The 13,361-nt window shown below is 37.9% G+C and overlaps 13 protein-coding genes and 1 non-coding gene across 14 annotated transcripts; 11 read left to right on the forward strand and 3 right to left on the reverse strand.

Moving 5' to 3' along the window:
• Positions 1-165: 165 nt before the first annotated feature.
• M896_070340 (ATP-binding protein) lies at positions 166-1,017 on the forward strand (the record flags this gene model as incomplete). The annotated part of the gene is made up of 1 exon (XM_014708023.1): positions 166-1,017. One exon carries the CDS (start codon positions 166-168, stop codon positions 1,015-1,017), a length of 852 nt encoding a protein of 283 aa, XP_014563509.1.
• Positions 1,018-1,060: 43 nt separating this feature from the next.
• On the forward strand, positions 1,061-1,183 carry M896_070350. The gene has a single exon (XR_001377314.1). It is a non-coding gene; the product is annotated as a miscellaneous RNA (non-coding RNA).
• A 122-nt stretch (positions 1,184-1,305) lies between these two features.
• M896_070360 (ATP-binding protein) lies at positions 1,306-2,043 on the forward strand (the record flags this gene model as incomplete). The annotated part of the gene is made up of 1 exon (XM_014708024.1): positions 1,306-2,043. The coding sequence occupies one exon, from the start codon at positions 1,306-1,308 to the stop codon at positions 2,041-2,043; it is 738 nt and encodes a 245-aa protein (XP_014563510.1).
• A 123-nt stretch (positions 2,044-2,166) lies between these two features.
• On the forward strand, positions 2,167-2,742 carry M896_070370 (ATP-binding protein; the record flags this gene model as incomplete). Its single annotated transcript, XM_014708025.1, has 1 exon — positions 2,167-2,742. The coding sequence occupies one exon, from the start codon at positions 2,167-2,169 to the stop codon at positions 2,740-2,742; it is 576 nt and encodes a 191-aa protein (XP_014563511.1).
• Positions 2,743-2,796: 54 nt separating this feature from the next.
• M896_070380 (subunit DPH2 of diphthamide synthase) lies at positions 2,797-3,789 on the forward strand (the record flags this gene model as incomplete). The annotated part of the gene is made up of 1 exon (XM_014708026.1): positions 2,797-3,789. One exon carries the CDS (start codon positions 2,797-2,799, stop codon positions 3,787-3,789), a length of 993 nt encoding a protein of 330 aa, XP_014563512.1.
• A 69-nt stretch (positions 3,790-3,858) lies between these two features.
• M896_070390 (uncharacterized protein) lies at positions 3,859-4,443 on the forward strand (the record flags this gene model as incomplete). The annotated part of the gene is made up of 1 exon (XM_014708027.1): positions 3,859-4,443. One exon carries the CDS (start codon positions 3,859-3,861, stop codon positions 4,441-4,443), a length of 585 nt encoding a protein of 194 aa, XP_014563513.1.
• A 64-nt stretch (positions 4,444-4,507) lies between these two features.
• M896_070400 (uncharacterized protein) lies at positions 4,508-5,053 on the reverse strand (the record flags this gene model as incomplete). Its single annotated transcript, XM_014708028.1, has 1 exon — positions 4,508-5,053. The coding sequence occupies one exon, from the start codon at positions 5,051-5,053 to the stop codon at positions 4,508-4,510; it is 546 nt and encodes a 181-aa protein (XP_014563514.1).
• Positions 5,054-5,102: 49 nt separating this feature from the next.
• On the forward strand, positions 5,103-5,531 carry M896_070410 (uncharacterized protein; the record flags this gene model as incomplete). The annotated part of the gene is made up of 1 exon (XM_014708029.1): positions 5,103-5,531. One exon carries the CDS (start codon positions 5,103-5,105, stop codon positions 5,529-5,531), a length of 429 nt encoding a protein of 142 aa, XP_014563515.1.
• A 222-nt stretch (positions 5,532-5,753) lies between these two features.
• Positions 5,754-6,326, reverse strand: M896_070420 (uncharacterized protein; the record flags this gene model as incomplete). Its single annotated transcript, XM_014708030.1, has 1 exon — positions 5,754-6,326. The coding sequence occupies one exon, from the start codon at positions 6,324-6,326 to the stop codon at positions 5,754-5,756; it is 573 nt and encodes a 190-aa protein (XP_014563516.1).
• A 51-nt stretch (positions 6,327-6,377) lies between these two features.
• M896_070430 (ferritin) lies at positions 6,378-6,905 on the reverse strand (the record flags this gene model as incomplete). Its single annotated transcript, XM_014708031.1, has 1 exon — positions 6,378-6,905. One exon carries the CDS (start codon positions 6,903-6,905, stop codon positions 6,378-6,380), a length of 528 nt encoding a protein of 175 aa, XP_014563517.1.
• Positions 6,906-7,062: 157 nt separating this feature from the next.
• On the forward strand, positions 7,063-9,021 carry M896_070440 (uncharacterized protein; the record flags this gene model as incomplete). Its single annotated transcript, XM_014708032.1, has 1 exon — positions 7,063-9,021. The coding sequence occupies one exon, from the start codon at positions 7,063-7,065 to the stop codon at positions 9,019-9,021; it is 1,959 nt and encodes a 652-aa protein (XP_014563518.1).
• Positions 9,022-9,227: 206 nt separating this feature from the next.
• Positions 9,228-10,310, forward strand: M896_070450 (uncharacterized protein; the record flags this gene model as incomplete). Its single annotated transcript, XM_014708033.1, has 1 exon — positions 9,228-10,310. The coding sequence occupies one exon, from the start codon at positions 9,228-9,230 to the stop codon at positions 10,308-10,310; it is 1,083 nt and encodes a 360-aa protein (XP_014563519.1).
• A 168-nt stretch (positions 10,311-10,478) lies between these two features.
• Positions 10,479-11,003, forward strand: M896_070460 (uncharacterized protein; the record flags this gene model as incomplete). Its single annotated transcript, XM_014708034.1, has 1 exon — positions 10,479-11,003. The coding sequence occupies one exon, from the start codon at positions 10,479-10,481 to the stop codon at positions 11,001-11,003; it is 525 nt and encodes a 174-aa protein (XP_014563520.1).
• A 335-nt stretch (positions 11,004-11,338) lies between these two features.
• Positions 11,339-13,171, forward strand: M896_070470 (SPX domain-containing vacuolar polyphosphate protein; the record flags this gene model as incomplete). The annotated part of the gene is made up of 1 exon (XM_014708035.1): positions 11,339-13,171. The coding sequence occupies one exon, from the start codon at positions 11,339-11,341 to the stop codon at positions 13,169-13,171; it is 1,833 nt and encodes a 610-aa protein (XP_014563521.1).
• Between the last annotated feature and the right edge of the window lie 190 nt (positions 13,172-13,361).

A 13,361-nucleotide genomic window follows, 5' to 3' on the forward strand; every position in this document is an offset into this window, starting at 1 on the left:
GTGTATATATTATTCGAGTTCTCTAAAATGTGTGTTCAGCGTATCAGCTGCAATTTGTGATGTGTGCAATATTCAGCATTAATGATGCGATGCGTGATTATAACTATTTATTGCATGAACTGGCATAATCATAATGATTTGGTATATTATGCTCGACCCCAGTGCATGAAGTATGCAGAGATTATTATAGGACCGCCAGGAAGTGGAAAGTCAACATATGTGGCAAGTAAGAAGGATACACTTGCACATAGAAATCCGTTTATTGTGAATCTTGATCCTGGAAATACCAAAGATGCACACTTTGACTACAGCATATGTGCCGTGTCTTCATCAGAGGCGTATCAGCATAAATATGACGTTGGCCCAAACATGTCCACAAAAGCAATTCTTGAAGAATTTGGATCTGGATTTGAGCAGTTTTTTAGAGAAAACATCGAAGACACAGATCACTACGTTTTGTTTGACTTTCCTGGGCAGATTGAATTTTTTATATCAAGTGAGATACCAAATGAAATAATTAAGCATCTTAGAAGTAACGGATACTCAGTTGTTCTTGTGAATCTTATTGATCTTGTTTTTTTCTCGAATGAAAGCTCTCGCATATCTTCGTACTTGATATCAGCGCTTTGTCTTGGACTTCTTGAGGCAGCCCAGATCAACGTCATAAGTAAGTGTGATAATTGGAACAGGATTGGAATTGATTGTACACTAAGAGACATAGCCGATCTGTGTAACCTAGATGATGAGCAAGGAAAAGCACCTTTTTACAAGGAGACGCTCATGTTTGTGCAGAATCAAGGAATACTTCCGTATGAAATTTTGGACTATGCAAATCCATTGTCCATACAGGCATTACAAGTATCAATTGATACCGCAAGTGGAATGTTATTTGATGACGATTATTTTGCAACTGAAAAGATCCTGAAGATTCCATCAAGAGACAAAGTGTTTGCTGTGTATGAATGCACTCAGGATAGTAGTAATGGCCAGACACAATCAACTGCTGAGACTCATTGAAATAAATTGCTTGTTATATGATTTGTTGATCAGATAACCCTTCTCTGAAGCTACGGAGCAGGAATGATTTCTATGCTCCGCCATTCGGAGATACACGAGATTCCCAAGGAAACATGAGCTTGTTTGTTCACTGTGCCACAATGGAACCACATTTTTATGTAAAGTCTGATAGGTTGTACCGATATCCCATGTGTTTTATGAAAATGTATACAAGTTTGCTATTTGTTCATGCAATCAAGGTAAAGGATTGGCAGAGAGGAAAATAAAGGAACGATCAAATGAACTAGCATGGTGTATACAGATCAATTTATGATAACTGATCAACTTGGTACCACATGTAGAGCAATTGCTGCTACTGATGTAGATACAGAAGAAGATAGAGTTTGTAAGATTTGCTACTCATTGACTAATCCAGTCAATATGAAGGATGACCTGATATCGCCATGTGACTGTAAAGGCAGCATAGGATTTGTGCATGAAATGTGCTTAAAGATGTGGAGATATCGTGGAAAAAGAGTAAAAAACATAAGGAAGTGCGAGCAGTGTTCTTCTTTATATAGGCTGAATGGAGAGGTGACGCCCAGTGCATCAGTTGTATTTTTTATTACTCTGGGCATGTTCCTTGTTTCATATTTTATATCCACAGTTATGCTAAAGTCTGTTATGAACACAGCGATTATAACAATGCGAGATTTATTTGACACTGATCATCATGGATTGAGCAATCAAGTCCGAAAGAACCTTGAAGATACGTTTTTTAAAAGACATCCGGTGGTAAATGATCTTGCAAATCAAAGAAGACTTGTATATGTATTTGTTGTTGTTGTTGTGTACAAGATAGCATTTCGAACGAGCTTTCTGTCCATATTCAACTACATGTTTACGTTTTGGCGGCTAAGCCAGTTTAACTTTATAGTTGACAAAATTCTGTTTTTTGCTGTATCTGGATATTACATAAAGAAAGTATATGACGAGATGTACCATAGGACAGATACATGGCTGTTTTTCTTGTTGAATATCAGGTGAGAAAAGTTTTACACTAGAATATAATAGCTTCCTTGGCGCATTATGCATAAATTAAATCAATTGCACGCAATGATACATATTAATTTACGTAGAGGGATGCATAACAACATTTCGATGCACATGATGATTTGCTTGGCAATTGATGTGTATTTGATAGTGTTACCGTTTGGTACGTTGTTTCTTTATGCTTTTGCAAACGAAGCCACAAAACATGGTTACATAGCAGGTGGGATATCAAAGAATTACTTCAAGTACTTCTATCTGTATGGCGTGGTACTGTCTGTGATCTTACCAATTGAGAACATGTACAGAATTCACTTGTTTAGGCGATTAATTGAGACTGTTGTATTCAAGTATTCATCAAGAAGTAGAATGAGACTTATCCATTTTATACATGGAATGGCTTACTACACGTGTATGTGCTTACACATGCATGGGAAGACAATAATGCACACAAAAATGTTTTTGCTGCTCAACATCGCACACTTTGCAGCTCATTACTGTGTGTTTGTCAGGAAGCAGTATATTTATTCGCATTATGCAATTGAGTTGATGATACATATGCATCTGTGGATGGAAATACGAAGCATGCAGCTTCTTTTCAATTTGGCATATGCTGTTGTATTTGTAGGTGTGTCGATTGCTAACAGAGAAGCATTGAAGAATAGAAAGTATGTATTATATAAAAGCAAAAAGTAATATGGCTTGAATTAGATGCTCAGAATCTTATTCTGGCATGAATGAATCCCTGTAATGGACTTTGAATGTCTTGATGCAAAGCTTAAGGATAGACACGGCCTTGAAATGGGACTTTTATCCACGGAGGAGTATAAGGAAATGATCAAACCGGTATATGATTATATTCGACATAATCATCCATATGTAACGGTGTTTCTATTGAATGGTGATGGGATACTGTGTCCGTTGAAAACAGAGAAGTTTGAGATGTTTGTTCTACTAGGTGTGTGCTGTACATTCCATCCATTCAGTGACTTCGTAAGCGTGTCTCAATCGCTATCTGTTGAGGAGATGCATGCACTTGAGAATGACAACCGAAATAAAGTTTATGACTCAAGATACATTAATACAATAAATGCAGATGGAAAGGATGGCATGCTAGTAATATCAAATAATCAGATGTTTTTTGACTATTATTCATATAGATACGGAGCTGAGTCATTCCATGGACTGGAGGCAAAGGATAGAATGCAGTATCTGTCTTCTAAATGCAATAAGGGAGAAAAGATACTGAGCTTTGGCATAATCGCAATTGTGTTTACATCGAGTGTTTACCAGGATTTGGCAAGAGACATAAGGAATGCACTGGCTTCAAGAGGAAAGAACGCGTATCTTCTTTTTCTTAGAGATGTTTCATATGAACGGTTAATATCTATAGATGGAGTGGAATGTATTGTGGTTGTTGACTGTCCGTTCTTTGAGTATTCAGGTCCTGAGATTCATGTTCCAGTGGTAACTCCTTTTGAGGTTCAATATGCATTGTCTGGTGAGTGGAAGGACTTTGACAAGAATCTGTTTTACTATAATGAGTTGGTGCACGACAGTCTTTCAACTGGCGAAGGTGAGACAAGTAGTAGTAAAGCACTCGAAAGAATCGATGTAACTGGAAAGGCGTTATTAAGGTTAAAAAATCAAGATGTTCCCTTTTCATATGAGGATGAGAATGACAAGAGCGTGCACATGGGCCAGAGCGGAATTGCAGGGCATTATAATAAAGAAGGGCAATGAGCAAGACCTGTTGATTTCCATAACGGGATGGATTTGTTCAAGGTTTTGAGCAGATGCAAATGAAAGGGTATGGATATAAGGAAGATAACCAAGGTTAAGTATGCACTTTTCTTTGCAATAACGGTGTGGACGTTGATGTATATAGTTTTGATTGTGTTTGAATATGCAATGCTTAATGCAAGGAGACGAATTTTTGAAGAGATTCTTGGCAGGTATCGATGTTTCCAAGAGGTGGGTAATGAAAAGCCATCGTTCTGGATGCTTGATTATTTTTACTATGTCTGGATGTTTGTAAGATGCCTGATAATTAAGGATCCACTTGATGGTTTGCCATGCAAGAATGCAAAGGAAAAAATGTATTTTCTTGATAACATGCTGCGTGATTTTAATATGATAATCATATGTGCTGAATTAGCAAAGGAAAATGATTTTCCAATTGGTAAAGCAATCAACCAGTTGCTTGGAGCAGATCTTTCTAAAATCCATGAAGACAATAGCATTGAGCATAACACATTATACAAAAGATTTATTGAATTGGCACCAAAAAGATTTGAGAATGTACAACTAGAACTACAGGTTTTTGGAAATGCAAAGAAGATGAGTTTGCATACTCATGTAGTGCTTGTAGTAATTCAATATCTGCATCAGAAGTAATGCATACTTAGGATAATCAATACATACTCAGTTGAATATTCGGTGCTAGCGGAATGGAAAAAGATCATATCTTGGATTTAATCGAAGACTTTGATGAGCTAGGCGCATGAACATTTGTTAAAGATTCTTTTTTTAAAGTACTATTTTTGCTATTGCTGTTCTTATGCTTTTTAGGTGCCTGCATGGACATGAGGCGTTTGAATGCAAAGACAGCTGCGATTATGGTAATTGAAGAAGCCATTCCAGATAGTAGAAGTAAATAAAAGTTATTGTTGAAGTTTTTCTTGTTTCCAAGATACATGTATGAGTTTGAAAGAACCATGTCATATGTGTCTTTCTTGTTCTTAAGGATGTTGTATGCCTCAGTTACAATTGCAATTGCGTCTTCTCTTTTGTTGATTTCAGGAAATAGAGCCTTATTCCTCATAATTCTTTGATATTGCTTCTTAATCGTGCCGATGTCGGATGCCTCAGATACACCAAGTACCTCGTAGAATGTACTGTACGGTGTTTTCTCATGCAGCTTTCGGATCGAAATGATCACACTACCCAGGTTTTCTTGAGAAAGCGTAGCCATTATCGAAGCAATCAGAAAAAGAATGTATTTCATCGGGGTGTAAACAAAATGAACGAATTCAGTCGACGCCCCAAATAGTCAGATGAGTTCTCAGGGTGATGATGGGAATGCCGAGTACTTAGATATATTTGAAAGCCTGGTTGAGGATATTGGAGAATGTGCTCTTTCTATGCAGCTCACCAACTTTGACGATGTTAATCTTCTGAATGGGACGGCGGGAAAATGCTCGCAGAGCTTTGTGAATGCAGAACCTCATGATGAAAAGACATGGCCGAAGGACATTGAGTATGATGGGAAGAAGTACATATTTATGCGCCCAGTGAGCGATGATTCACAGGCATCATTGATCTTCATTAGTGTTGATTCTGATGACCGAGGACGTAAAAGAGGAATGTTGCTTACGCAGTTCTGTGAAATCCTGAAGCTGATAATCACATTTGACTACCAAAATGCCAATAATGCAACAGCAAAGATATTTAAGGTTCTTGAGAACTATACCTCTGAGGAGTAGATTATTGATTGGCATTTGAGTAGATATCTGATGCATAGTTGATCTTCGTAATAAACACCAATTCGATTTGTGATGTGTTAAATTATGTTCAGCATAAATTATTTGTGACGTGTTAAATCATGCGTAAGGAATGCAGTAGATTATTTATGTTAAACTACATGCAATAACATGTGATATTAGATTATTTATGTTTATTATTATGTTTGATGCAGTAAATTTCGATCAAATGACCTTTTTTATATTTAATGATGTTATGTTCAGGTGATTTCCATTTACTTTCCACAGCGAACATCCTTCAAGCACTAGGATACTTCCTACCTTAAGCTCAAGCTCCTTAGAGTCTGCAAGAGTGCAAGATCCGGACATGGATCCATCCTGATCTGTTATTTCAATGAATACAACATCCTTACCAAACTTATCTAGCTTTTTGATTATGCCTGCAAACTCACACTCAATTTTCTGGGCCTTGCTATTCTTTATGCTGCGAATGCCGGTAGAGATGTTATGCTCGATTTTAAGCTGCTCTAGCAATTCAAAGTCAAGCTTGATGATCTGGAGTGCAGAGTGTGTTTGTGAAGATGTAGGATCCTGCTCATCGCTTATGCCTGTGCATAAATTATCTAAGGAGCACAAGATATCGTTAGAATCACTGTCTTCTTGATTAACTGTGCATTTATTCTCTTCAAATGGATTACAAACCGCATTTTCTACCTCTTCCTGATTCAAACTCGAATCTTCACATTCGCCTACATCTTCCACTTGTGTGCCTCTTATCTGAGAAAGTAGATCGTCCATGCATGGGATAAAACACATAGAAAAGTCGTACAAGATGGCTAGAAAAAGAATTTAATCTTTTTGCAGTAGGGATTGATCAAAGATGAATAAACCCATTCCATCATCTCCACATCTCATGCAATTGACCCACATGTCATTGAGCTCTGAGATTGATCTCACCTGCTCTGCAACAAACTCATCAAGGAACTGCGTGATTGATGCATCACCTATTTTTGATGCTATGTTATATATTGTCTCTATGTTGTCAAGAACGCTTTCTTCAAACTCTTTGGATGCCTTGAGTACGCTACTTGGAGTGCCGTACTTCTTTATGTCTGGAGCCTCCATGGCTCGGAAGCTGATCTTGAGCTGCCTCATGTTCATGAATTTAATTATCTTTTGTGCATGCTCATTTTCTTCAAGAAGGGACTTTTTGAAAAAGGAAGCAAGACCTTGCAGGCATACTGAAGGATCATCGAAATGAGCAGCACATGCAGAGTAGAAGTAGAATGCATTGTATTCAAGCATAAGCTGTGAAGAAAGTAATAATGCAGCTTCTTTTCTCCATTCATTGGAATTCTGTTGTGCATCCTTATCCATACAGAATGATTATTGTGACTATTTATTGCATTTGTGATTATGCATTGCTGAGCATCCAATCTATGCAGTGCATGTAATAAATGTATCCAATCTATGCAGAGCATGAACAAATAAGAAAGAAAGGAGATTGGTAAAATTGTAATTGGACCGCATCCCTATGAAGCAACGATACACATTTCTTGACATCCGTGCAACAGTGAATGAGTTAAAGTCGAGACTGATTGGAAAGTACATACAGAACTTCTATAGCACTTCTCAAAGGATCATCTACATAAAGTTCAGCAACAAAGACATTCTTCTGGCTGAGCCGGGAGTAAGGATGCATCTTACAGAGGGACATGACATGGATATTTCGCATTTTTGTAAGATCCTGCGCAAGCGAGCACGTAGAGAAAAGGTTGTTGATATCTACCAGTGTGGATTTGACAGGATAGTGATTTTTGAGCTTAGCAAGCAGAAGATTGTGTTTGAATTTTTTTCAGGAGGGAATGTGCTAATTGTTGAGGACAACAAAATAGTGGAGGTATTTAGGATGGTGAAGGACCTGGATGTTGTCAAGGGATCTGAGTATGTGTTCAATAATGTAGAGTTTGATTTTGGAATTGAAATGTTTGTTGCAAATGAACTGAGTGATTTTCTGCCTGTTGAGGAGCCTCTAGTGAAAGAAGTGCTTGAAGGACTGAGTAGTAAGCTGGGCACAGATGTGATGGGAATGAGAAAATCGATGAAAAACGGGGTAATGATCAAGAAAGAAAGCATAGATGCATTTGAAGAATATATGAATGAGTTTAAGAAAAAGATTGAGGAGATTGGTGGATACGGAGGAGTGGTGATGGTGAAAGGGAAGCCACAGAATCTGGTTCCATTTAGAATAGAAGGGGCAAAAGAGTTTGCAACATTCAATGATGCAGCAGAGTTTTTTTTCATGGACAGGAAGAAGTTTGGAAAGGGAGACAAGGTGTCTAAGGTAGACAAAGTGCGAGCAAGGCAAGAAGCATATATGGAGGAGATGAAAAAAGAATCTGATGAATATGTTGCCAAAGCGTATGCTCTTGAGTCGAACGAAGACCTTGTGAAAAGGATCCTGGATATTTTCCGAATAGTGAGGGAGTCTAAGATGAAGTGGGACGACTTTGATAGGTTCCGAGAGAAGGAGAACAAGAAGCAGAATGAAGTGTCTAAAGCAATAATAAAATGTGATTTTAAGTCACACATATGTTTAATATGCGTGGATGGCATGGAAGTTGAGATTGATTTCAATGCGTCTTTGTTCAGCAATATCAACGAGCTATTTAAGAAGGCAAAGAAGTTGAACGAGAAGATTGAGAAGACAAGGAACAATCTTGAGGATGTGCTGAAGAGGATAGCGCCAAAAGCAGAGACGAAAAGGATAGCAAGACAAACATATTGGTTTGAGAAGTTCCACTTTTTCTTTTCATCTGACGGGACTGTTGTGATAGGAGGCAAGAATTCTCAACAGAATGAGATTCTTGTGAAGAAGTATCTTTGTGATGAAGATTTGTACTTCCACAGTGGTGCGCATGGATGTTCAAGTGTTATTGTAAAGAAGGAGAGTGAGAATACAATCAAGGAAGCGGCAGCAATGACATTGTGCATGTCTAGTTGCTGGGCGAATGGAGTGGTATCGCAGATATGGTATGTGTATGGAAATCAGGTTAGCAAGACGCCTCCATCTGGAGAATACTTACCAAAGGGGTCATTTGCAATAAAAGGAAAGAAGAACTATGTTGAGTGGCACAGACTGGAGTATGGAGTGGGGATAGCTTTCCGTGTTTTTGAGGATATTGATGAGCAGGTAAGTGAAATGAAGGTTGGCGAAGGAGAAGGAGAAGAGAAGTATAGGTTTGTGAATGATCCTGGAGAGATGGAGATCATGCATGCAATTCCAGTCTGTGGGCCCTGGTGTGTGATTTCTAAGTACAAGTATAAGCTAAAGCTTGTACGTGGAAGAGATAAGAAAGGCAAGCTTGTGCAAGAGATAATGAAAAGGTTTGGAAAGGATGCTGGAGAAAGCAGAGAAGAGGCTTTTGTAAAGGCGATATCCACGGAAGAGTATATGAATGTCCTTCCTGTAAGCATCAGGATAGGAAAATGATAATGATTAAAGGTATAAAAAGAAGTGTTTTTGATGCCCTTGAAAGCAGAAGAAGGGATTTGGTTAATTCTGAGGTCCTTAATAGCTTTTATATGAATACCAGGACAAAAACATCTGTATCTGTATGAGATGCAGACACCTATTTCCTAGGACATTTTTGAGTAATTTTGTTGTATAAATTTTTATGGGTTTAAGAGGCTGTGGGGATGGAAGGAAACGGAATTGGAGAGAGATGCATAGAGAAGAAGAGAGGACAGTGTAAGGTGGATAAGGGTGTAAGGGATGGGATGGTTGGAAAGTGGATGGAGAGGTTGATGGAAAGAGAGAATATTCGTGTAGAGGTTGATGAAACAGGCATAATGTCCAAGAATGTAAGGGGAAGTGAAGAAATGACATGTATGGAAGAGAGGAAGGAGCGGATTAGACAGTTTGGAGAAACGAGATTGCATGGTAATTCTGGAGTGAACCAGAGCGAGCACCTTTATTTGCCACGATGTCTTAGGAAGTTGTCAAGGATATTCCGTGTTTTAGAGACTATTGAAAGGTTTAATGCAACCAGGGGGCTTACAACGATATTTATTAAATCACAGAGATGCATTGAGAAGCTTGTTAAGCAGAATGTAGGACTTGATGATGTTGAAAGGATGTATTTTATTGCACCAGAGCTATTCAACTTTAAGAAGATAAGTGTAAATCACGAAGGGAAGGAGGTTGATACGTTTGTTGTTTACCTGTGTGGAGGAAGTGGAAGGTTTGATGAGTGCCTGATTGGATATTCAAAGCGGATGCATTCGAGCTTTATTGAGAAGAGAGGATACGTGTGGAACGAGAATAGATACCATCCTGAGTATGACATTGAAGAGATGGATGTTGGTAGAAAGAAGATATTTGGAGATGATACAGAGAAAGAGATAGAAAAGAAGGGGGTGAGAAGTGGAGAGACAGAGTATGTTCCAATAAAGCGGAGTATTGAGGCTGAAGAGAAGGGGAAAAACAGAGCATTAACGATACTTGAGAGGATAAAAGAGAAGGAGAGGTTGAGAAGAGAAGAGTTTATGAGTATGTCAAAAGAAGAGGAGGATAACAAGATGATCAGTAAGAGAATCTTATTGCTATTTAAATCTGAGAATAAAAGAGCAATTGCAACAGACAAGGTTATTGGAATGCTCAACATATTTGATGGAATGAATGTGATTAAAAGGATTATGAGATGGGATGGAACGTTATTTTATATGAAAACGATGAATGGGACAGCATATATTGTAGTGTATGGAAGTGGTAGAGAGTGAATGTGATGAGGTGATTTGAAGTATGCTGTGATTTAGAGTTTTTGATTGTGCTATGCATATCAAGTTTAGATTGAAGGAGAGCTATAAAAAGTTAAGCAGAGTAAATATTTGAGTATTTTGAATAAATTGTTAAGTTGAAGAGATTATTTTGGTAAGAATATGGTCCTTATGGGCCTATCACCGGAGGAGATAATGCACATGGCACATGGCGAAATGGTTGAGGTTGAGCCTACAACGAGTATTCCGCTACTTGACCTTGTAGAGCGAAGATATCCGGAGTGCTCGCCCCTGGAGATAGTAAAGTATCCGTTTTATGTTGCTTTGCTGCTGAAGAAGCAAAATATGTGCAGAATCAGACTCCCGATGTATTTGCAGATGGAAAGTTTGCAGCGGATACTTGCGGAAGAGAACGAGATGGTGAATGAGTATTCTTATGTGCCAGCACATTTTTTTTCACTGGCACATGTGCTTCTAAACAACTGCTATAACACTGAGGATGTAGAGGCAAGTAAAGCGATGGTTGAGAAGATTAAAGAGATAAGGCTTCGAAAGACATTGCAAGGGATTAAGTGCTTAGATGGAAGTGCACTGAACTTGAACAACATAACGATTCTTGAATTTAACGAGATTAAGGAATTAGTTCTGAATGCAATTAATACAGGTAAAAAGATAATGAATGGTTATGATAAATAATGATGAGGTAATAGATTTAAAGTGTATGCTTACAATGATAAAGCAATATATAGGTATGATAAAATATATAGGTGTTGTAACTTAGAATATAGGTGTGATAAGACGATAAATAGGCATGATAAGTTAAGAGATAGATGTAATAAGTTAAGAGATAAACATACATTTTTAATATAAATGTGATAAGATAATAGATAATCATGCAATTAATAGATGAATATGATAAGGTTATGAACATGAAATCCATTTGAAACGGTGTTTTACATGGATAGAATTGTATTGTGAATGATGAAACAAGAAGCAAAAGATGTATATATTGACAAGCACATGAGTTTGAGATGCGATTTCAGAAGTATCTGAAGAGGAATATGCATATGCCTTATAGATACAACTATCTTGACTATGAGTACCTAAGAAATATACTACGAAGAGAAGTATTTACTGCTGAAGACCAAGGAGAATTTGAAGAAGAATTTGAAGCGAACATTCAAAGAGTGTTTGGCTTTGTAGATTCCAAGCAACTAGAGCTTTCTAGAAAGTTACAGACACTTGAGAAGAAGACTGGTGATGCCTCAAGAAAAGGAATAAAAGAGGTAACAGAAGAAATGCACCGATTCGCAGAGTTTATAAGGATAAACACCATAGGATTTAAGAAGCTGCTTAAAAGACACGATAAGAACAGTGACAAAAAGATGTTTGTATCATACAAAGAATTTCTGCATGGGAAGCGCACGTCTGTTAAGGATCTTGATGCACTGATATATAAGGTAAGCAAGATTTCATTGAAGAATAAAGAGCTTAAAATAAAGAAGAACGAGAGTGGGAGTGAATTTATCAGAAGAACAGACAAGTACTGGGTTCACAAGGAAAATGTGATTCCATTGAAGTTCTATATTACACAACATCTTCCGATCTATGTGTTTGATGGTAAAGATGAAGATAGTCCGTATAGCTCATGGAACAAGGAGACACATGATGCATGTGTGTCATCGGTATATTTTGACAATACAACATTTGATCTGTATCAAGAAAGATTACAAAAGCTCCATCATTCAGAAGCGATAAGGATAAGATGGTATACATCCAAAGAACCTGAAGTTGTGTTTATAGAAAGGAAAAAGCATGAAGATGGATGGACAGGAGAGACCAGCAAGAAATTGAGGTTCATGATGAGTGAGAGGCATGTACTTGATTTTATCAATGGCAAAGATGTATGGGAAGATGTGCGCCAACTGAACAAAGGCGAAGATGTAAGGACGCTATATGAGGAGATTCAGTCTTCGATTGTTGAGAAAAAGCTTAGGCCTGTGGTTAGGACATTTTATAGGAGAAATGCATTTCAGCTTCCAACGGATTCAAGTGTTAGAATAAGTCTAGACAGTGATCTTTGCATGATAAAGGAGTGCAGTGATGCAGACATTGCAGATCCGTCGTTTCCTATAAGAAGATGGAAGAGAAGTGATGTGAACTGTGAATTTCCATTCAGAGGGCTACCTAGGGATGAGATCGTTCGCTTTCCTCATGCAATACTGGAAGTGAAAACACAAAACTTCGATGATACAAAGCCAGAGTGGATTGAGGAGCTCATAAATGGTCCCTTGGTTGAGCATGTTCACAAGTTTTCCAAGTATCTGCATGGATGTGCAGTTCTCTATCCATTCATCCAAGACATTCCTTATTGGTTACCACAAGTTAGTGTTGATATAAGAAAAGACCCTTTCCATCCTGATGGCACGAGGAAGTCGTTTGAAGACACCATTCTTGTGGAAATTCCTGCAGAAAGCGATCCCAGCAATAGCGACAGACTGAGCCCAATAGACGTGCATGGAAAGAGGATATCAATTCCTGTTCGTGTGGAGCCTAAGGTTTTCTTTGCAAATGAGAGAACCTTTTTATCTTGGGTTCAATTTGCCATCTTTCTTGGGGGTATAGGCAGTGCGCTGCTTGGGCTTGGAGATGAGAATGCCAGTGTGTTTGGATTGATTTTGATAGTTGTTGCGATAATATTCTCGTTTTATTCCTTATACTTATACTTATGGAGAGCAAATATGATAAGAAAACGAGATCCTGGGCCATATGATGACATATACGGGCCTGCAGTTCTTGTGTGTGTATTTCTTGTTGCAATGGCACTTTCTGTCTTCTTCAAGTTTCCACTAAAAAGGTTCTGATAAAATAAACCAATCAATTTATTTACTTACGATTCTATCAAAGCTTGCAGTTATACGAAATAATTTTAAAATAAAAAGTCATTGAGCCATTCAAATGTTAACCTTTCTGATGAGGACCTGAGTATCTATAGAGCCATTCAAATGTTAACCTTTCTTCCATCTCAAGATTTTCCAATACTTCTTTCAGCTT

Source organism: Ordospora colligata, assembly GCF_000803265.1.
Source record: "Ordospora colligata OC4 chromosome Unknown contig_07, whole genome shotgun sequence".
In the NCBI taxonomy this organism is placed as follows: Eukaryota; Fungi; Microsporidia; family Ordosporidae; genus Ordospora; species Ordospora colligata.